Raw genomic sequence first — 23,837 nt, 5'->3', positions numbered from 1 at the left:
CCAAGACTCCCCTCAGTAGAGGTAAACGAGGCAGGGTAGTGCAGCAGGGATACTTCAACCACCACCCCCTAACAGACCAATGGTCTGACCCAAGGGGGGGGGGTTGTTTGTGTTTGGTACAGTCCTGAGTACCATATGTGTATATATATAGCTGCTACTGTAGCTTCTCTCAGCCTGCCTCTAGAAACAGAACACTCAGCAAAAGTACTGGAAAATTTTTGAAAATAAGTTTGTACATTAACGTCCCTGTTTATTTTCATTACTCTCTCTCCCTGTTTCTCTCTCCCTCCCTCTCTCTTTCTCTCTCTCTCTCCCTCACTCTTTCTTTCCTTCATCCTCCCTCCCACTCTCTTGGCAAGGCCTTGAATGTGTACATTAAAATGACAGGTTGCCATAAATAGGGCAACACATGTAAGGGTGTGTAGTCATAATAAAGACAGAGAGTAGCCAGCCAAATAGAGGCCCGAGAGACGGCACTGACCAGAGAAAGAGAGAGAGAGAGAGAGAGAGAGAGAAAGAGAGAGAGAAAGAAAGAGAGAGACAGAGAGAGAGAGACAGAGACAGAGACAGAGAGAAAGAAAGAGAGAGAGAGAGAGAGAGAGAGAGAGAGAGGGAGAGAGAAAGAAAAGCCAGCCACATAGGGGCCTGCGGGACAGCAATGAACATAGAGAGAGAGAAAGAGAGAGAGAGAAAGAAAGAGAGAGAGAGAGAGAGAGAGAGAGAGAGAGAGAGAAAGAAAGAGAGAGAGGGAGAGACGTAGAGAGAAAAAGAAGCTAGCCACATAGGGGCCTGCGGGACAGCAATGAACATAGAGAGAGAGAAAGACAGAGAGAGAGAGAGAGAGAGAGAGAGAGAGAGACAGAGAGAGAGGGAGAGACAGAGAAGTCAGCCACATAGGGCCTCCATGGGGGGACAGCATGGTTCAGAGAAAGACACAGAGAGAGGAGTGGCACACTGGCAAGAGAGAGAGCAAAAAATAGCCTACATGTGTCTCCCTCACTGTGTGGGGTGCCACATGTAGGCTGTGTTCCATGGTTGCCACAACATTTGGTTCAAATCCAAGGTATGTTCAATCTCTCAGCTCATAATGCTATCACTTCCTGGCGCATTACAACTGCTTGTGATTGTGACTGTCATCTGTCCCTATACCACCAATCAAGGGGTCATGACCCCTAATGCCCCCGCCCCCACAATAACTCAATGGCCTCGATGACGGCGGTGCAGTTTGACAAAGGCTGTAGTCAAACGCTATTGGATATAAGCAAGTGATATTGGTACAGTGGTCAAAATTTGGTCATTTGCTCGCATAAACTGTCCGTGAGGCAGTGGAGGCGTGTCCAGTAAAGGGGTGGAATAATTGGATGAAGTAGCGAAGGTGTGCCGTTCCTCAGCCAATCAGCTGCTTCACAGTATAGCTGGTGAGGAATGGAAGTGAATGCATGGCAGAGGTTGAATTGTATATTTTTGGAAAACATATGAGTGGCCACAGAGCCCAGTGCCCTCGTTTCAGATTGTTTTTCTTTATTAAACAGCATGATATGACAATATTATTCTATTTTCTTCTCAATTTTGTCAGCCCCTCTGGTTGGCCTTGTGAAAATAAAGCTATGCAATGTTAAGTCTACGGTAAGGTACAGTTACAGTCACTAAAACAAACTAAGCTTAAGTAAACTAAACTGGGATTTGTCAAGGTGCCTCAGACGAAAAGTCAAGGGAAGCCAGCGAAGTCTGGCTTCTCTCCGATCAAATCGCATCATGATCCAAAAACATGAAAAAAACGTATATATTTGGTGGGGGGGGGGGAAACACAAAATGATCTTTTGAGCAGCAGCTCGAAATAAAACAAGATGGGGGACGTAGCCCTGCACTGGAGAGGATGGCTCAAGGGAGGATGACTGAGGGTACCAGACGATTTAGTGTAGAAAATTACGCTAGAACCTAGTGGCTAGCTGGGTTTGCTAAGCCTCAGAAGCCACTTTGTTAGCCATGCATCCTCTTTGCATGCTCACTTAACATCCATTTATCATGTTTTTATGAGGTCTATATCCTTTATCTAGGCTATTTACATTTCCAGGGCTCTCTAGCAGGAACCTGTGGTTCTAGGTGATCAAACACCCATGCACCGCAGCTGCCTATAGCTAACCTCCGGGAATATTCACCAACTTCCCAAAATGGGGGAGTGGGAATTAAAGTGAATGAACTGGACATTTATGGGAATTAACAGGAATGCATTCTGCCAGTTTATTCCCATTAATTCCCATAAATTCCCGTCAATTCCCATGGTTAGTTAGTGAATATTCCCGATATTTTTCAACCCTACCCATCAGCGCCAGTGGTTCCGCGCAAGCGTGATCGGGGCAAATGCACGCCAGCTTCCCAGAGTCCCAGCTCATGTCTGAGAGCTATTCTAGGGAGACCTCCACCCCGTCCCTACCCACAACATAAAACTCACATAGTTTCCCAGTTAGAGAACAGTTCCAGCTAGTTAGCTGAAAGACAGGAATCCCAACCACAAATACGGGTACGAGAATGCCGTTGGTTGTCATGGGAATGTTCCCCCGGTTGCCATGTCAGTGTTATGGGATGGCGACCCCTTGTCCCTACCCTCTTTCTGGTTCATGTTAGATAGATCATTAAAGAACTATAAACCGAATCCTGATGAACGCTGAGGGCCGTTGGAGGAGCCCTTGAGGACATTTCACCGCTGGTGGGCAGGATGAAACCTTGAGAACTCGGAGTCCGAAAATGAAACATGACCATTTAATTAGCTGCTATTTTTGGAGGAAAATGTTTCATTTAAAATTGGAAATTCGTGTGGGATCCAATCGGGTCTGTTGTTCGCAACTGGGATGAGATTGATGGATGGATGCGGAGACACGTCGCACGCACGCACACACACACAGCTGAGTAGACACAAACACACACACACACACACACACACACACACACACACACACACACACACACACGCACACACACACACAGAGCGAGCATGTTACCAACAAGCACCTGTATGGGGGGTTCCCAAGGGTGAGTGAGAAAATAGCAGCCAGGAGAATGAGGCCGGCTGGTCACTGCCAGAGACATCGGGAGCTGCCGCCCGGCAAACTGGTCCCGTGGGAGCCGACACACGGGCGTCGGCCTCGAGGGCGTCCCACGCTAAAGTACCTACTAAAGAAAGACGCGGTGGCAGAAAGCACTGTACTGGCGAGCTAGCAAGACGCACGGAGGACCGAGATGACTGGACACGCCGCTGGACGGCTCATATGAGGACGACCTAGAGAGAGACACACACACTAGGCGCATGGGTTCTTTGTGGGGAGAGACACACACACACACACACACACACACACACACACTAGGCGCATGGGTTCTTTGTGGGGAGAGACACACACACACACACTAGGCACGCATGTTCTTTGTGGGGAGAGAGACACACACAATAGGCGTGCAGGTTCTTTGTGGGCCAAATCCTATCACCTGGCTAGCACTGTAAAGGCACACACACACACACACACACACACACACACACATACACACACACACACACACACACAAACATGAGGGTCAAGTAGCCCATAAACACCCTTTCATCAACCCATACACAGCCTTTCATAAACAATACATACTAACACACACACACACACATATTCACACACACAGCCTTCCACAGACTTCATGATAATGTTGGATCAGTAAAACTCAAGTGTGTTTGTGCGTGTGTGTGTGTGTGTGTCTGCCAAATTGGATATTTGTCATATCCGGAGCATATCAGAACTCAGGAATGGGAACTTATCAGTAGGGAGTGTGTTTGGACTAAGTTGATGATATTCAGAATATACAGAAATACAGAGTCCTAACACACTGCACACTGATGTGTTCCCATTCTGAATTCTGATATGCTCCGGATATGACAAATATCCAATTTGGATATTCCTGGATACAGACCCTTTCTACCCAGTGATGGCACTATATACTTAATAGTCTCCATCCCTCCAACCCAGCCCCCCACCCCGACCCTCCACCCCATCCCTCCAACCCCGACCTCCAACCCAGCCCCCCACCCCGACCCTCCACCCCAGCCCTCCAACCCCGACCTCCAACCCAGCCCCCCACCCCGAGCTTTCAGCCCAGCCCTCCACCCCAGCCCTCCACCCCAGCCCCCTCCAGCCCAGCCCTCCACCCCAGCCCTCCACCCTAGCCCCCTCCAACCCCAACCCTCCACCCCAGCCCTCCCTGCCCCCCGGCCTGCTGGCGCCCAGCTCCCGACCCCCCTCTAGACTGGGAGGCCCCTCCGTAGAACAGTGGCCAGGCTTGTCAGGTATCACACTAAACCTCTGTGATTTACCCAGACACTTCACCCTGCTTCACAGAGCACCACACACGGGAGGACGACTGACAGCCCAATCAGTGTGTGCGTGCGTGCGCGCGTGCCCAAACTCTGTTAGCCAGTAGGTAACGTAGCATGATGAGTGAAAACGACTGCATAATTTGTGAAAATAGCTCAAAAGATCTGTGTAAGACCTTGTTTGTGCATGTACACACACACTCACACACACATCTCTTTGAATGCGAGTCCATGCACAGTAAAGTACAATGTCAGAATAATGTGCAGTCCTGTATTTCAACAAACCATCACAGGCTGGCAATGGTTACACACACCTGCGCAAACATACACACATACAACCAAAATAAATATCCAAGCTATGTACATAACCCCCTTGGTAATGTGACATGTTTACATGTGAGACCAGCACTAAGCTAAGGTTACCTTAGTGACCCACTAACGCTACATTTAGTTGCCATGCCAACAGAGTAGCACTCTCACTCATAGACATTCAAATGAGGAGGCCTACAGTGCCTGGAATTAGCCAGGTCTTGCCTAGTTTATTGTGCCTGGAATTAGACTGGTCCCGCCTGATCTACTGTGCCTGGAATTAGCCTGGTCCTGCTTGGTTACAGGCTGGAATTAGCCTGGTCTACAGTGCCTGGATTAACCATGGTGCTGTCTGGTCTCTCATCCTGGCCCTGCCTGGTCTGTAAGCCTAGAATTAGCCTAGTCTGTGTTGGTAATCGGAGCTAACATAGAGCTAGCTAGCTAGCTAGCTAAAAAAAGAAATCTGTGTAGCGTTGCTTCAAACATTGCATTTAACCTGGTCCTGCCTGATGGTCTCTCAGCCTGGAATAAGTCTGGCCCCTACAGCAGCAGCATACTCAGAGGGTATTTCAGTCTCACCCTGCCGGTCACCTCTGACCTTTCAGGGTTGAGTTTACACGGCAGCGCGACCTGCTGGGAGCAGAGCCAGAAGAGGGAGCGGCAAGTGCACAGACGCCCCCGCCAAGACCGGCATGTCTCGAAATGAGTTCTCACATGCACGCACACACACACACGCACACACACACACAGACACACACGCACGTGCGCACATATGCACGCACGCACAGACACAAACAAACAAACACTGGTTAAATTTCAATTCATTAAAAATAATATAATTTCAAAGTCTAAACAGCCTCCTTAAAATGGCACTTGTTCAACAAGGTAGGTATTTATGTAATTGTGATGGTATGTGTTCTCAAAGGTAACCATCTGAAGCATGAAATCAGAGAGCCAACTTTCCCTCTCCCACACCATGTAATTTAGTGAAACATGTTTTTACTGTAGATCCCTCCTAAGTGCCATAAGTGGTAGTTGGTATTGTACAGGCAACAACACACACAGCAGTTGTACACACACAGGTTTTAATAGCCCACACAGCCTCTCTCAAAAGGCACAGTTTAAATGAAATCACACTAGAAAGCCACGCACGCAGGCACGCCGCACGCACACACGCACGCACGCACACCTCCCTCAGAAGAGTGGTCAGCTCTGATTTGTGACCTCAGAATTCCAGCCATGTCTGCTGCGGACATCGTCACACTAGCGTTTCACACCGGTCGCACACACACACACACGCACACATTGCACGGGAAAGACACTAGAGATTCAACTTGTCAACAAAAATGTGCCCTGCTTTCCTTGTCCCGAGTGTCTGCCTTTTAGATGAATTGATGATCAATAGATTTACTCCCATGTCAAGCTAACTAGGAGAGCCAACAAGGGATCCACATGGACAGGCCGTGTGTGTGTGTGTGTGTGTGTGTGTGTGTGTGTGTGAGAGTGCGCGCGCATGTGTGAGCCAACAAGGGATTCACGTGGACAGGCCGTGTGTGTGTGAGTGCGCGCGCATGTGTGTGTGTGCGCGTGCGTGTGTGTGTCCAGGTCAAGGTTCTCTGTGTGGACAGTCTTAATATAGGCCTGGAGGTAGAAGGGTCAGGTCAGTTTGTGGTCATCCATCTAGCTCAAAGTCTGAGGAGACCCATCTAATCACGCTGCTAAAAACTCTATCAATTATGTGACACAGACAGCTCACAAAACAGTCTACAGGTCTCAGTCGTCTAAGCTAAGTTCTCAATGGAATTTCTATAATTAACGACCTAAGCCTGCAATATACCGTTTAGCGAAGAGTTAAAAGCAAGTATATTGCAGGCTTTGGAGGTAAAACTGTCAGTGTGTGCAGAGAGCAGCCATGTTAACAGGCACTTTGCCCTAGTTGGCTTGTTGTTTTTTTTCACGGACATCATTCTGCTCGGCGCTGCTGACAGCATAACCGCGGTAGTTATTTACACAAAGCTCTTTCCTCAGGGACATTCCAGACCTCAGGACCCGAAAATCATTTGGTCTCCTAAAGGAAGTCCTGGGATTTTTGTTCGGGCGATCGAGGGAGGGAGGGAGGGAGGGAGGGAGGGGGGGGGTGGGGTGGCGAGCATCCCCTCTGGCGGTGCTCCACGCTCCTGCACAACAATCCAAAAATATCAACGGGCCCGCTGTGGAACAGGCCTGTACCTGCCACCCCCCCCCCCCCCCGCCCCCCCCTCCCGGCAGCTCTTGTCTGGGACACGGAAACACGGGCTGGACGTGTACACACACACACACACACACACGCACGCACTTCAGGAAACATATGCCAATACTAGTCAGTATACTGTCCTGCAAAATAAATATACACACACACACAGACAAACACACTTTTGCACGTGGGACAGACGACCAACAAAGACAAAGAGTCCATTTTGGGAACTACAACAGGAAGCAGCCATCATAGCAACAGATGTCCTCTAATCAAGGCCACTGGCTGACATCATTTATACAACACACACACACACACACACACACACACACACACACACACACACACACACACACACACACACACACACACACACACACACACACACACACACACACACACACACACACACACACACACACACACACACAAATGTCTATTACAAACACAAACCTTCTCCTAAAGGTCAATCGTACTATTAACAGACAAAATGATCCTAGCCTATAACCTCGTCAGTGCAGGCTGTTCAGTCTCCACCTCATAACTTTCTCACTGCCGCTGCGAGCCCAAGTCAGGGCGGGGCCAGGGCCGGGCAAACGGCTTTGCATATTTGGGAGAAGGCCGTGTTTTGCATGGGGGGGCCAGGTCCCAGGGGGCCGTGGGTTTGCATGTAGGATCACGAGAGGCCTGGAGAACGGGGAGGAGGGCCGCAGCGCTCTGTGTCGGTGCCTCGCTGCAGACTGACGGCTGCACCCTACAGGATCAGGAAGAATGATCTCTTAATGGGACAGGCACTACTGTGCCTTTGTGTGTTCTCGCACAAGCGTTCCCCCGAGCCGCGCCTGAAGGTTTAAGCCCTAGTTCCCGATCTGCGATGTGGAGGTGCGTGTGTCTGTGTGTACTCTGCGTGTCTGTGCTTATTTTGGAGCCCAGTCGTTTTCCAAGCAGTGACTGTTGACAAGTTCAGGTTCCAGCTATGGGCCTGCCTGCTGGCCCAGCTCGCTTCCTCTTCCTGTACGGCAAGCGGGAGGGGTCAAACAGCTGTGCAGGAAGTCATGCTGGCAGGCCAGTCAGGGCCAACGGTGGAGAGGGAAGGACCTGGGGCTTTTCTGAGCTGCAAGGACAAACTTGACACACACACACACACGACACACACACACACACACACACACACAGAGATCTGGCCAGGAAAAGCAGGGCAATACTGTATCAACTTAAATTCAAGCTGACTTATTTTAACTTTATGAGAAAATAAAACGTTCACCACTTCCATGCAAACTACTGATGTCATACATTTTCCCCAGGGCCGTGGAGGAAGCGAAACTGATTGCACGCACGTAATTGCTACCTTTTATACCCAGAAACTTAACTACTGAGCTACAACATAATTCAGTTCCCTTTCGTTTCACTCAAAACTAATCTGAAACGTAAGCAAGACGAAGCGTTTCCCCTTCTCTAGGTCTCTCCTCTCCTTCATCCTCTCTATGTCTCTCCTCTCCTTCATCTTCCCTGCCTTTCCTCCACCCTGTCTCCTCTCCTCCCCCCTCTCTCCTCTCCTTTCCTCACCCCTGCCTACTCTCAATGAAAAAGGAGGCTACGCTTCAACCAATGGTTTTACCAGTGGAGTGCTAAACTGAAAAATGAAAATGTAGTTTACAAAAAAAACATGGCACAGTAGCACATCTCTGTTCCCAGTCAAAGGACGAGGAAAATACTAAAATCCTCTCTTTCACGCCTCAGCACCCAAACGTGACCTCACAGCAGGCTAGGTTGCCAGTAGCAGGTGAAAGGTCGCGACCCCCACGCACAGAGTCCCTCCCCCTGTTTTGTCTCGGCCTCCGCGTCCACAGGAGATTAGGCCAAGATGGGGGAGGGCGGGGTGGGGGGTGGAGGGGGTCACTGACTGAGGGGCTGGGGTCATCCTCTCTCTCTCCGCACCCTCGTTTAAGGAAGGGGAGACCCCCGCCGCCACCACCCCAAAATCCAACCAGCCAGCCCAGGCCAGAACTCAAGCCTGATGACTGGGCAACCGATGACAGCCACCCACAGGGAAACTCGTGAGAAACCCACAAACTAAATTCCGATTCATGTTAATCCCCCCCCCCCGCCCCCACCACCCAAAAAAAAACCTAATCCCCCTCTGAACTCCATCACAAGATACAGTATCATCCTTCCACTGCCTCCCTCCCAGACTGTTCTATCGCTGCTGCCCTCCCTCCCTCTGTTCTATCAGCCCATCCAGTAATAACAGTGCCCCCGTCTGGGGGAAAGCACGTCAGATATGCGTTTCATGTGTCCAGCGGAGAGGAGGCGCCCAGTGGGGTGCCTTCCCTCCACAGCGTGGCTGACCTCCCTGCACAATCTGGAACCGCTTAGAGCAGCGCACAGATGAAACGTTCGGGGTTGCAGTGTGCACACTAGCCATCACACACACACGTGCGCGCATACACACACGTGCGCGCATACACACATGCGCGCACGCACGCACACACGCACGCACGCACACGCACACACACACACACACACACTATAGTATACACTGAGCACACGCAGAATGTGTCAATAGTGTCATTTCCGTAAAAAGATATTAAAACGTTCACGCATGCACGCACGCACACCACTAAACATGCAGAGTTCTTGAGGGATTCTGAATGCTGCTGTGAAGGGAAGAGATATCTTGTTTTACCGTGTGTTTTTCCCAGTGCGCGTTTCACAAAGTGTCCCACACCCACATAGGGACGATCAACTGAGACACAGAGACCCCCCCCCACACACACACACACACAAAATACAGGAAGTAGCCGGACCACACTGGTATAAACCCAGCACCTTAGTGTCATAAGACAACCAGTAAACCAGTGGAAGGGTCCTCAGTCCCTGTCCCTAGTCCAGTTCCTGCCACTTTCCCAGCCTCTGTCCCCTATCCATAACCAGGACCCAGTCACTGTCCCCTATCCATAACCAGGACCCAGTCTCTGTCCCCTATCCATAACCAGGACCCAGTCTCTGTCCCCTATCCATAACCAGGACCCAGCCTCTGTCCCCTATCCATAACCAGGACCCAGTCACTGTCCCCTATCCATAACCAGGACCCAGTCACTGTCCCCTATCCCTAACCAGGACCCAGTCACTGTCCCCTATCCATAACCAGGACCCAGTCACTGTCCCCTATCCATAACCAGGACCCAGTCACTGTCCCCTATCCATAACCAGGACCCAGTCACTGTCCCCTATCCATAACCAGGACCCAGTCACTGTCCCCTATCCCTAACCAGGACCCAGTCACTGTCCCCTATCCATAACCAGGACCCAGTTACTGTCCCCTATCCATAACCAGGACCCAGTCACTGTCCCCTATCCCTAACCAGGACCCAGTCACTGTCCCCTATCCATAACCAGGACCCAGTTACTGTCCCCTATCCATAACCAGGACCCAGTCACTGTCCCCTATCCCTAACCAGGACCCAGTCACTGTCCCCTATCCATAACCAGGACCCAGTCACTGTCCCTGGATCTGCTGGGTGTATTTTTACAGGGTGGTATGGAGGGGTGGGGGGAGGTGTCACGTCACATCATGTGTGTGAGTGTGGGGGGGGGGGCGGTGTTGGGGGGGTAGAGAGGTCATGTGCTCTCAGGTTACGTTCTCACGAGATTTAGATGCCAGTGGAAACACCTGCCGTCGCCCCCCTCGGGGGAGAGCTCTCCCTCCCTCCCTCCCTCCCTCCCGCTCCTCTTCCCGTCCTCCTTTTAACGGACGTGGCTTTAGTAACTGGTGGTGTTGAAGCTGAACGAACAAGTCTTTCGCACACCTGAGTTGGCAGGTAGCCAGGTGCGTCTGAGAGACGTCTAAGTCAAAAGAATGAAGGTTCCTGCACACTGGCTAAGCTTGCACATAAAACATCTTTATTGCAGGAGCAGCAATGTTTCCTTTGACCTTGATCGCACAAATTGAGACATTCTGTTTAAAAGGGCATTTTAGTCATCTTTGGAAGATTTAAATGCAAAGCCAAAGAGCCACCACTACAAAAAAAACAAATATTAACCTTTTAAACTTGGTTCGAAACTCCAAGTATGTGATCTTTCCTTGATAACACACAAATGAACCGATGTGACGGGTAAATAGTAGCCTTTTAGACGTCTCTGACAGACGCCTGAAGATCAAAACGATATTATTTGAGACCTGGCTGTCATTATGGAAGATAAGGCGGTGCTGTCCAAACCTATGGGCTATAACTTACCCCAGACCAAATCCTCAATTTATGTCCAACACACACACACACACACACACACACACACACACACACACACACACACACACACACAATCATCCTCCTCCTCACACTGGGTTTTACTGTAGCCTACCAATGTACCCCTCTTGCACAATCACTTCCCTCCATCCATCTCTCTTATCTCTTCACAGAATCTCCATCATTAAAGAGATGACCTGAATGACCTGCTAACAACCCCGGATGATCAGACAACACGCACACACGGCATATTGCCATCAGCACCCAGTTATCACGCGTTGTCCCTGGGTAATAGTAGCATAAATCACGAGATTTCACAAGTACCTCTATGACAGTTCATGGTGTTTGGAGAAACGCACGCAATCCACGGAGCTCAATCAGAATGATTTGTAGGACAGACTTTACATTGTCCGTGCGTAAAACTGTGAAGTCTCGAAGACAGTGGGCTCAAACTTTTTCACCAGCAGACACGTGCAGCGCAGATATTCTCGAATGATTGGGCATCAATTAACATTCGAAGCTGAAAACGACTGCATAATGCGAACTGACTGACAAGTCGGTGTTGATAAACATGACCTCAAATGAGAGTACGTGTAGCCTAGAGTATTCCACTTACTTGCGTTCTTCTTTGACGTTTTTGATGGACGTAATTGCCTTAATCGTCGATGTCCTGAGGTCTCACACCGTACCGCCACGGGGGAAAAAATGTTCTTCATTGGGCTGCCGTTCCCATTAGACTTCTGTAACTTTCTCCGACTCGGGGGTGCAATTTATTTTCCAACTTTCAGCCACTTTCTACTGTTCTCAACGGACAGGTTGGTTCACGCTGCTATCAAATTCACCAGAATGGGAAACTCACAGCGCATGCCTGCAACACTAATTATTGCAGGTGTCACAAACTGTCTCTCGCTGCAGGGTGTCTGGTTCTTGCGGTCTATGTGATATCCCATGTTTGCATCGGATTTGCGCACACAAATGGCAAGCAGAATGAATGGATACACTCAAGGGCACATCCTCGCCTTTCAATACACTAGAAAAGCATATGAAATACTGTATCTTAAATTGCTTAATTGAATAGGTTTAGACTCCTGTGTGTCTCCACTTACAATAAAGGCCTTCATTGAAAACCCATAATGGAAAAAAACAAAGGCAAGCCTACAGCAAAACTAAAGTACCTGTGTAAAACATATCCTACAGTATGTAAGGGAAATCAATACCATGGAGGCAGCTTTTTACTGAAGCAAAACTTTTTTGGCAGAGTTATGTAAGCAGTTAACAAACATTGAAATCCTCAATCTGCAAACAGGAACTGTTCACGTATAACAACTACACATCTGTATGTGTGTGTAACACAGCTGTTTGTGAGTAACCCATCTGTTTCGGCAGGTCTGGGTGGGATTAAAACCCTGGTCACCCGCTTGGGAGGCGGACGCGCTGACAGTTGCGCCAATATGGACGTCCCTCTTGGAGGACCTGTCAGCGCTCCTTCTGAGGAGTGTGTTTCACCAGTTACTCCATAATTCACTCCGTTGCATGTGTTCATGTGAAAGAGAGATTGAACGTGTGTGTGTGTGTGTGTGTGTGTACATGTAGGCCTATCAGAAAGAGTGAGCGTGTGTGTGTGTGTGTATGTATGTGCATGCATGTGAAAGAGAGAGTAAATATGTGTGTGTGTGTGTGTGTGTGTGTGTGTGTGTGTGCGTGTGTGTGCGTGTGTGTGTGTGTGTGAGAAATAGAGTGTGTGTGTGTATGTATGTGCATGCATGTGAAAGAGAACCTGTGTGTGTGCATGTGTGAGAAAGAGAGAGAGTGTGTGTGTGTCAGAGTGATAGAAAGACATTTCCTCATTCACTATTGTTCACCCGTGCATTACACCCACAAATCACTTTATCTGTGAGCGTGATTTGCAGTAGTTGTTTTTTTTCCACTTGCTGCAGGTTGCACTGGTATCAGCGTCCTGTTCTGAGGGGCAGACCTGGCGCCTCCTCCTCTTCCTCACAGACTGAAGCTTGGGATGAGATCGGCGCTGCAGCAGGACTCATCCCCCTGCTTGAAGTTCTCTGTCAGTGGCTGCAGAGGCCGAAGTCCCTGACTCCCCTGATTGGCGTGAGGAGAGCTTCCTCCAGCTCCAGGAGCAAAAACCCTCTCTTCTTGCCTAACTTCCCAGTGTTCCACGTGGGGTTAATCTCACTCCCCAAGAACGAACATATCGTACGCTGACGGATCGATGATGTCGGAAAAAAGAACCGCGCGCCAGCTGGTTATGCTCAGGGTTGTACTCTATATTATCTTCGGTTTCTGAAACCTGATATTGTAACAATATGTAACACATATGTGGGGGAGATTATGTAAACTCAACCAATTGGTCTCATTTAGTTTTCTGAGCTCATCTGTTGAGTTTTGAGGATGGAATAAAAACAATTAAAGTTTTTTTTTCCATGATAGTGAATTTTTAAAAGGGGCCCCACAGACCCGAACATAGCCCATGTAATAACTGTTCATTGGTACAAGACGACTCAATCATTATGGAAAAATCTAAAAGCCACTTCCGAATGATGTCATTTGTGGCCCTGGAATGCCCTTAGAGATGTGAAAACCAGATAACGGTAAGAAATGTCCCTGTATTTGACCCAAATGCTTTGACCCAAATGCCCTCACTATGACCTCAGTCGGGCATGCGACTGCTCTGATGGTCAGAGAGAGAAAGGCATCTATTATAATAGCTTCAGGCTCTTCATGGATTATTGCTCACTTGCACGATTTCTTTGTTTCCTTTATCGTTGTTTGTTCATTTTTGTGGTTGTTGTTGTGTCCATTGCTTGATTGCTCTCAGAATGCATTGTCTGTCAGACATATGATACTGTATTCCTTTTTCCAATGTTTAATGACAAGGATCCTACAATCCAGCTATTATATGTCATTATACAACATTATACAACATGATCTGTTTTGCATGTTGATATCACAGCGAGACCCGCGCATCATCAGACATTCAGCTTCAACACTACCATTATACCATCAAACAGAGACTGCTAGCCCCCAGTAAGTCAAGGCTACCGTTACAACTGATAGCCTAAGGGCTTGGTTAAGGTTTGGTTAGGGCTTGGCCAGAGCTTCGCTAGGGCTTGGCTAGAGCTTGGTTAGGGCTGGTTCAGGCTTGGTTAGGGCTTGGCTAGAGCTTGGTTAGGGCTGGTTCAGGCTTGGTTAGGGCTGGTTCAGGCTTGGTTAGGGGTTAGGGCTTGTCCAGGTTTGGTTCAGGCGTAGTTAGGGCCTGGTCCACGTTTGAATTCGGTCTGAATAATTCTGGCACCCTGCACAAGCATAGGCAGACACACTCATTACACCAATGAAATGCTCTAAAGTTGAATGTACTGTAGTCGTCTGGATGGCTAGTCTTTAGATACATTTTTCATGAGCATGTTTTCACAGGGCTTTGCTCATCTTTTGAGTATTGTTATTTATTTGTTTAGACAGGGAGTCATTTAACCAAGGTCTATTTTGCAGGTGAGCCCTGCAGTATTGTGTTTTTTCCCCCAAGTACATGTTTTTTTTTACAGTTAATGTTTGGATAAGTGGTTTCACATGTTTTTTTCAGTTCAGATGGCTCACCCACCTGTGACCTGATGCAACCAGATATGAAGGGCTGAGCTCCCATGATCCATTGCACAATACGTATCTGCCATTGTTCCTCTGAGTGGTTTGTTTATTTTCAGAGGACGGAACAAAAGATGGATTACGTATGGTAGATCAGACAAAGATGACAACAATGCTGTCCTGGAAATCACGTCAAACAGACCTAATCTGATTCAATTGGTCAGGTGACCGAGACTCTTTTCACAGCAGACTAATTCACAATGGAGGACAAAAGAGTGTGCTATTGTGATTGGATGTCTTTGATCTGAATACCTGGGATAGCAGAGACAGGTTCCCATGCTGCTTGAGTGATTTGCTGATGATTTTCCAGTAGTGTTAATTTCTGTACTGGATCAAAAGCATTACAGTATAATTATATCTTCCCGTAAAAAATAATCAAAGCTGCCTAAACTCAGACTCGTCCTCTGGGAGGTTGATCTATCTGGGGATATGAAAACACAGTGTTGGTATGAGGGGAAGGATACGTTCTTCATCACAGGTCTAACTGCAGAAACTGGGCTTTTACATCAAGTAACATTGGCCAGTATTTTTCCTCATTTTGTCTCCATTGAGTTAACGGTCTAAAAGTCTTAAGAATGGTTCGGATGGCTGGATCCTCAACCCTGATCACTTTGAGGCCCATCCTCTCTAATTGTTTGTGGGGAGAAACATCGGTTAGACCACTTTATACACACACACACACACACACACACACACACACACACACACACAAATAGAACCATGTCTCCAGTAGATCTTAACGTGATACTCGTAGGAACGGCGCATAAACAAAGTTGTTAACTTAAAAAGGAGAGGGGAGGTGCGGGAAGGGGGGGAGCATTTTCCTTCATCACATGATTTATCCTCAGGGCTTCGCGCTTCCCTTCCTCGGCCTCCAGGAAGCAGGGGCTCGTGGGTAATGTTTTTCCGGAGCCGGCCTCGGCTGGGGCTAGGTGATTGGCCCCTGGGGGGAACGGGCTTTGCCCCAGAAGCTTTCTCCACGCTGTATCATCTTTCCTGGTGTGGAGGTGACCTCATCGTCAACTGAGATGGAGAGGAACTGTTTAGCTGTCAACAGTTCCTGTGAGGGTGGAGCTGTTGTGAGGTAGATTCCCCAGGTAGAAGGCTTAACAGACGGACGAACAATCGCTACCCGGCGAACAATGAGCAAAGCGTTCCTCCCTCAGCAGCAGCGGTGTACAGTAGCTTCCCAGTTAGAGGAGTTACTGGGAACTGAGAAAGTCCTTTTCAGGAAGGCTAGTAGCTACGCAGTCCTAGCCTAGGCCCTACCTCTTAGACTGTCCAGTCAGACACACTGTTAGAGAGCAAAACACAGACCTAGAATGATAAACAGCTAGTTGATTTAATTAATAAATATACTTTATACTACAAAAACAACAATATTGTTAGCCAGCAGACTAGCAGTTAGCTGGCGTCTACCAGGTCAGCAGTGACACTGATATTATCTAATAATATCATAGGCTAATCGCTAGCTAGGTTGACGTGCCAACACAGACTTGATTCATTATTTCCTCAGACACTGAATTCAACTGCAGAGGCCTGGATGGATGGATGTGGATGGATAAAAATGGATTTACTTGCAGGAGAGGGGATTCTGAAACAATGTCATAGACGTGAAATCACATGTTCTGAGGTATGTGTGTGAGTGTGTAGATGTAGTTCTCTCTCTCTCTCTCTGGTAAAATTATATAACCGGGTAAAATGATGGACAAAAAATCCTTCTGGACTGACCGTGGGACTCGGCGATGACTTCCTGGAGTTCAGATAAAGACTTCCTGCAATAACATTTTACGCTGCCCTGCTCATGTCCAGAGAGGACTGATGGATTCGTTATTGTGTGTTTTTGTATCTTTATCTTTTTTTGTTTTCCTCTGTGCTGTCTCTCATCCACTGTGACGGGTCCGACGTCGTCGTTCCAGAATAAAAGTCGTAACTTGGTGAGAGTAAAGGTTCAATTCAGATGACTGTGCACTACAATTCTGTAGGCTATTTGCTTCAAAGCAGTATTCTGATATCTGACCCTTTAACACTACGCTTCATTCAACATTCCTATAACAGGAAAGTGCTGTTCCTGCCAATGCACAGTAGGACCACAGCCTACATCCCACCAGGCTATAGGAGGTTGAATAAGGAACCCATTTCGGAAAAAGAAGCAACTAGGGGTTACCTCATGTCCTCATCACCCATGCTGTAACTGGAGCAGGTTGTCATCTAGTCGAAACATATCAATGGCTGCTATGAGAGAGGGATGCATGTACTTTTATAGTTACATAACACAAACCCTATCATTCAATACCACGACCCATGGTGTGCTACATGAAAAGGGTAGACATACAATATACATCATTTAATTACAGTTTTGCACCACTGTTGGGGAAGGTTATTGTGGTGTGCGTGCTTGCGAAACCGCTTAAAGGTTTATCTGGATGGTTACGAGAAAACAATAATTAAGGCAAGATGTGGATAATTGTGGCCTCGGTCGACAAACACGAACAACACGGAATTTGCAGCCCGCCAGCTACTGTTAAGAGTGTGGGGATCGAGCCCTGGGCCCACGTTTGATCATCGCTAATGAGTCAATCGCTACGCAAATGGCGTGCTGTCTAAGACGGATGGAGAGACAGAGAGAAAGAGAGAGAGAGATTTAAGGGTGAAGGGAAGTGTGACACTGGAGTGACGCTTGAAACCTTAAAGCCTGGGGGCTTAGTCCAGATAACCATTATACAGAACAGTGACTACAGTGTGTGTGTGTGTGTGTGTGTGTGTGTGTGTGTGTGTGTGTGTGTGCGTGTCTTATAGTCATCCATGTATGTATGTGGCTAGCGGTGGTTTCTCCCTGTGCGTGTGTGTCCATGCTTACTGGGGTAATTGTGGTTGTGGGGAGGCAGTGATGGAGAGCTGGTTAGAGGGCTAATTATCTATAACAGACTATGGAGCCTGTGGAGGAACAAACTTCTGTCTGAATAAAATCATGCTGTGAGTTGAATCATGCCAGATTATTCTTCATGCCAAAACGGCAGTTGAACAGATGAAGAGCAGAGCCTAAATTGTGTTCTCTGCATAATTGCAGGGATAAAGAGGTCAAAAACACAACCACGCTCCACTGTATACGCTAAAAGAAACAGATGAGGTGTTTTGCGTCCTAAAATACTGTTACTGCACTTGGTTGCGGAGACAAACCGACACATAATACACACTAATTTGGTCTCTTTTTTTTACTCTTTTACAGACATTTACAGCTGCTGAGGCCCCTGGGCTGTGGAGTCTGTAGTGCCCCCACACACACACGCACACACATACACACACACACACACACACACACACGCGCGCAGGCACACACACACACATATACACACACGCACACATACAGATCTGCACGCATACACACACACACAGACGCACGCATGCGCGCACACACACATGCGCACACACACACACACATACACACACACAAAGCTTATCTCCACCATCGGCTGAGAAACACTGGGAGCCGACACTGAGAGTGAGCCGTTAGAGAGAAAGAGAGAGAGAGAGAGAGGGAGAGAGGGAGGGGGGGGGAGAGAGAGAGAGAGAGGGGGAGAGAGAGAGAGACAGCCTTTGTGAGCCCAGCGTGAGACAGAGAGGGCTGTCGGAGGCCGGCCAGGATTAATGGACATTAGCACATGAACTCTGGGAGAAAGCAGGCAAAGCCACAGGAAATGCCTCGGAGGGTGTGTAATGCCATCTCTGGTGCCTGCCTGCATCGTGCCCCCACGACTCTGTATGCTGATAGGGTGGGAACAAAACAGCCCTTTGGAAAGCCTATACTCTTAAGAAAAAAAAAAGAGACAGAGGAAAAAAAGGCTCCGATAAGGAATGTGTTTCAAGGAGAATGAATCTGACAGAGCTTCAGTGAGACTTTTGCCAGCCTGGATAATACCATTCAAAAGGAATCGCTGGCATCTGTTCCGACGGTCTCTATTGTCTTTCATCCTTTCTGACCCCCTGCTGCTCCAGGTGAGGGTGGATAGCAGCACTCCAACTGAACCTGATTCTCCTCCCCCAGTGTGTGTCTGTGTGTGCGTGTGTGTGTGAGCGTCTCGGCCGGTGGAGCGGAACGAGAGAGAAAGACTCGAGTTCTATCAGATCCAAAACAGGAAGCGGGTACCTTGGCACCTGCCATCGCCACCATAGTGCCCTCCTCCGCTGCTAAAACACAAAAAAACACCTCCGTCTCCGTCCGTAGCGTGCTGTTCCTTGGCAGTCTCGCTCTTTTTACTTCGCTGTATCAGTCGATTTAAAATAATAACAATAATCTTTTCAGCTCGCTGGAATTGAAAGCTCGGTTTCCATGGCTCGACCAGGTGGTTTTGTTGAGGTGTACTGTACTTGTGTGTACTGCAATTCCTGGCATGGTGGCTATTATGGAGGGTGGACAGACGGTGAAAAGCTCATACTATATATAAACATATATAAACACACTGTAAATCAAGGTACTTTCTGTTAGGCTTATACTGTACATAACACATATCAATATCTCTTCTAAAATCTAACATAAAAGGTTGGCACACACACACGCACACACACACACACCATGGCAACATCTCTCCACACCCCTATCCTGCACTGCCATAAAGCATTAAAACATGATGTAGTGTGATGCTTTTAATGAACAGCCGACCCAAACCACGACTGAATTATGGGCGTGCGGGTTGACGCGGGTGTCGGGAGGGAATGGATGTGTCTGGGGAGTTGTGTAAGAGACCGCCGTGTGTGAAAGGACAGGTTAGACGAACACAGACACACCTGAGGGGAACTCGTCTGTGTCTGACCGTCCATCACGCCCCAGAGAGACGACGTTAGGTAAGAGGACATGTGTCTCCTTCTCGCCTCGGGGAGACAGCACCTGTGCGCGTTTTGTCTCTCCCTCCCTCCGTCCTCCTTCGTTTTTCAGCGCGGACGCCTCACGTCACCGGCCGCCGAGGGCGAAGCCCCGTCCGCAGGTGATGTCATCCAGGTGAGCTCTCCAGTTACAGCGGGGCGGTGAGCCACGGTTTCCCCTGAGAAAGGCAGTACCAGACGCTTTCTCTCTCTCTCTCTCTCTCTCTCTCTCTCTCCCTCTTTCTGTCTGCCATCCCCTCATTCTCACTCACTCCCTCTCTCTCTCATTCTCACTCACTTCCCTATCTCTCACCCCCCCCCCCTCTCTCTCTCCCCTCCTCTAACCCAATTTCCCCTTCATTCTCCTTACGATTTTAGAGCTACACTGACATGTATTAACTAAGTGTCCAACAGTGAACTTACCCCGAGTTCCCGCTTTACAGAGCATCTCAGTTTGCACATCCCTCTTGACAGGGTGCGACTTCAGAGTCTGCCGCGACACCACAGCACCTCCACTCTAATGAGGTGGTTTCGAGGTAGAGTTCACAGTGCTGTGCTCCCTCCCTTCACCCCCCCCCCCCCCTCCCAGGCCCCCCCTTGGCCTTCTCTGGCCCAGATAGCCGATCTACTGCTCCCAATCCTCCGCCCTGTACCCCTGCTCTCTCTCTCTCTCTCTCTCTCTCTGTCTTTTACTTATTAATTATCTACCGCTCTCTATCTCTGCCTCACTCGTTTTCTTCCTCTCCCACTTTATCTCTCTCACTTCCTCTTTTCCTCCGCCCGTCTCTCTTTCTTTCGCTGTCCCCGTTTCCCTCCAGCGTCATCTGTGCTTCCCATTATCTGCGGCTCGGGGGGAAACCCCCGCCATGCATCCACGCTCGGGCTGTCAAGACCCCTCAGCACCAGTTAGTTAGTCGAGGAGGGAGGCCGGGGTGGATGAGGGGTGGGGGAGGCATGGGGGGTCTGGGAGAGGGGTTTGGGGAGGGGGGGTGAGCAGGGTCTGCTTTCCTCATCAGCCTAGTCGGGAGTGAAGGCCCTTGAGCAGGCTGGACCCCCTCCCCCCCCCCTCCTCCTCCCCCTCAGAGTTTCTGGCTCACCTCAGACCTACCCCCCCCCATTCCTGGCAGGGTGGCTATTATGGAGGATGGACAGACGGTGAAAAGCTCATACTATATATAAACATATATAAACACACTGTAAATCAAGGTACTTTCTGTTAGGCTTATACTGTACCTAACACATATCCATATCTCTTCTAAAATCTAACATAAAAGGTTGGCACACACACACGCACACACACACACACCATGGCAACATCTCTCCACACCCCTATCCTGCACTGCCATAAAGCATTAAAACATGATGTAGTGTGATGCTTTTAATGAACAGCCGACCCAAACCACGACTGAATTATGGGCGTGCGGGTTGACGCGGGTGTCGGGAGGGAATGGATGTGTCTGGGGAGTTGTGTAAGAGACCCCCACTGAAAACCCCCCCCCTCACAAAGAGGCTGGTGTTTAAGGCTGAGAGCCGTTACTGTCAAGCTGAGAACGGGCGGAGGGCGTGCGCGAACCCCTCAACCTCAGGTGGGATGGACCAAGGCAGCTTTCGTTTCGCAGGCCCGCACTCCGCTCTGCTCAGTGGCCGACCCGTAGCCGAGGCGTCCATGTTGTGAATGTTGTGCCTCTGGCCTGTTCAACACAACCTTGCATCCAGGAGGCTGTTATCACCTTCAGGAGCTACCAGGGGGTTATAATCACCTTCACTGATTGGCTACGCTACATCAAACCAGGCCAATGGAAATGGAACAGGTATGGGTGGGCTATAAAAACGTCTGTTTAGTGAGCCAACCCGACTCTTTCGCTGCTGCCGTCTCCGATTACGGAAGGCCTCGCTCTCCCCCTTCAGAGCACACGGGCAAAATTCAACACCCGCCCGCCTCATCTCAGAGAGAGAGACCCACTAGTCGGTTCCCTCGTTGACAGCGCGGGCCGGAACGTTCTAAAAGGGGGATTCTGTGTCATCAGCAGGTTGGCTCCCTCCACTCCCTCAACGTCCTTTTTTAGAGCACGCGGGCCAGTGGGAGGAAGCCGCCGCTGGGCTAAAGTTAGCCACGCAATTAGTTCACGCGCTAATTAGCCGCCAGAGTCGCAGAGACGGACCTAGATTTCCCCCGGTGTCGAAAACCCTGATTGATTTTCTTTCTCTTTTTTTTTTTTCTTCATCCCGAGCCTGAGGAGTGAATTGGAACCGAGCAAGCAAGTGGCAGCTGGAAAAATCCACAAATAAGAGTCGGAAAAAATGCTGCAAGATGTAAGGTTGAGGAAACATCAAGTGGTTTGATGACGAGGGCGGGGTTGTCATCATTTCCTGAAAGGAAGAGACCAACTGAGGGACCGGGGATGTGAGTTATTCTATTTTAGGGGGCGATGACAACATAATGACATCAGAGACAAAGAATGAAGGCTTATCTGTGCTTCAACATCCAAAATGGCAGCCTTCAAACGAAAGCCGCAGTTCCGCAGGGGAAAAAAAGCGATACTAAGACTTCTTTGATCACAGGAAGAATTCCCATACAAATAATGGACAGTAAACGATATTGTATCATATCGTACTCGAACACCCAGAAGCCGATTAAGTATCACAGACGAGACGATTCCACAAGGCCGTTTATAGCTACAGTTCACCTGCAGGCTACTGAATTGAACCCGGCTGGTTTTTATATGAATGTTTCTCTCTCTCTCCCTCCTCCCTGCCCGTCTGGTCTGGATCCAATGTGGTCTCAGTACCGGACCCGGGGTCCTGCAGAGGCCACGTTCCCACGTGTGTCCGCTCCATCAGTCAAGCGTGGCGCCCCGTTGGAGAAACAGAGGGAAAAGCACCGTTCCAATGACTGTGTGTGTGTGTGTGTGTGTGTGTGTTGTGTCCGTGAGCCCAAGAATGTAGAAGGCAAATAAAACAATTAAAGCACTGTTTGGGGAGTGCAGGGCTGGCACAGGTACCTCACATCAGGTGCACCCGTGGGAGTGGGGGGGGGGGGGGGGGAATCAATGTCACACAGGTCGTTTCTCACCACCCGGCTGGGGCTTAATGTTTCACTTTGACGGACACCTGAACACCTCAGACATTCATAACGGTTTGACGGACACCCTGAACACCTCAGACATTCATAACGGTTTGACGGACACCCTGAACACCTCAGACATTCATAACGGTTACAAGTCAGGAGAAGGTCAGGCCGCTACATTCCATCTAGTGGCTCTGTATCATGTTTAATAAACAGGAAGCCGTCAGGGCCCCGAGTTTTCCCATCTCACGTGACCGGGTCGGTTCTATTGAACTAGGCTGTCGGGGGATCACAGTCGGGAAAAAAAAGCTCTACTCAAACCATATGCGACCAATGCTGCACAATATCAACCACATGACTCATCCGCCACCTTCCCAAAACCGTAAGCAGTACGACTGTGAATCACACCTTTTCCCCAGAAACGATTTACAGTCATACTGCAAATATCAATTTGTATTTATCCTTCAAAAGGTTGAAAAGCAGCATTTTCCATCTGGCTATTAGCAAGCCCACTTTTTTTCCTCCTGTCCAGTAGTTCGTTGGCTCGCTCCTCGGACGTCAGGCCGCCCAGCGCCGTCGTTGGTCCTCCCGAGTCCTCCGAGACCCCGCCAGAATTCCCTGGCATTCCATGAAAGCAGAATAGAGGTCTGTCTGGACCCTCAGCTGTAGTCAGGCGGACCGCCGCTGAAGCCCGTTTACCAGAAACGGGGATGCCTCAGGGATGCCGATTCCAGCAAATCCACATCTTGAGTGTGTCCAGGGCAGAGTGGTGTTGTTATTGTAGTCATTCTGAAAGGGAAAGTTACAGTTGTTGGGTTTTTTTTCATTTCTCGCTCTCCCAGTTCTACAAAGACCGAGAGATATAGTTGGTTTGGCCCCGTTTCGTCTTCAGGGGCCAAGGACAGCTTGTTTTTCTTTTCTGGAAAAGACTCTAGCAGCCACAGACAGAAGGATACATTTAGCAGAATTATTCCTCAAAACATAGCAAAAAATACAGGTCAACACACAGCCAATGGAATAGCTGAATGAAGACAAGTCACCTCACAGACAACTACAGCGCTGTGACAGAGAGCCCTCAGACTGCCTCAGGTCAATTTAAAGCGAGTGCGACTAGCACCA

At 49.0% G+C, this 23,837-nt stretch overlaps 1 protein-coding gene across 1 annotated transcript in view; it reads right to left on the bottom strand.

The window, feature by feature from the left end:
* Nucleotides 1-23,343, bottom strand: part of LOC311322022 (pleckstrin homology domain-containing family G member 1) — a gene marked incomplete at both ends in the record, with an annotated part of 71,580 nt that extends 48,237 nt beyond the window's left edge. Inside the window, one exon of the mRNA XM_084454033.1 lies at nt 23,232-23,343. Coding sequence (XP_084310159.1) covers nt 23,232-23,343 — 112 coding nt within the window. The remainder of the gene's footprint in view (nt 1-23,231) is intronic.
* Nucleotides 23,344-23,837: the final 494 nt, after the last annotated feature.

The sequence above is a fragment of the Borostomias antarcticus genome, assembly GCF_949987555.1.
Source record: "Borostomias antarcticus genome assembly, chromosome: 19".
In the NCBI taxonomy this organism is placed as follows: domain Eukaryota; kingdom Metazoa; phylum Chordata; class Actinopteri; order Stomiiformes; family Stomiidae; genus Borostomias; species Borostomias antarcticus.
Note: the sequence above shows the minus strand (reverse complement) of the source record. Positions and strands in the feature narration are given on the sequence as shown.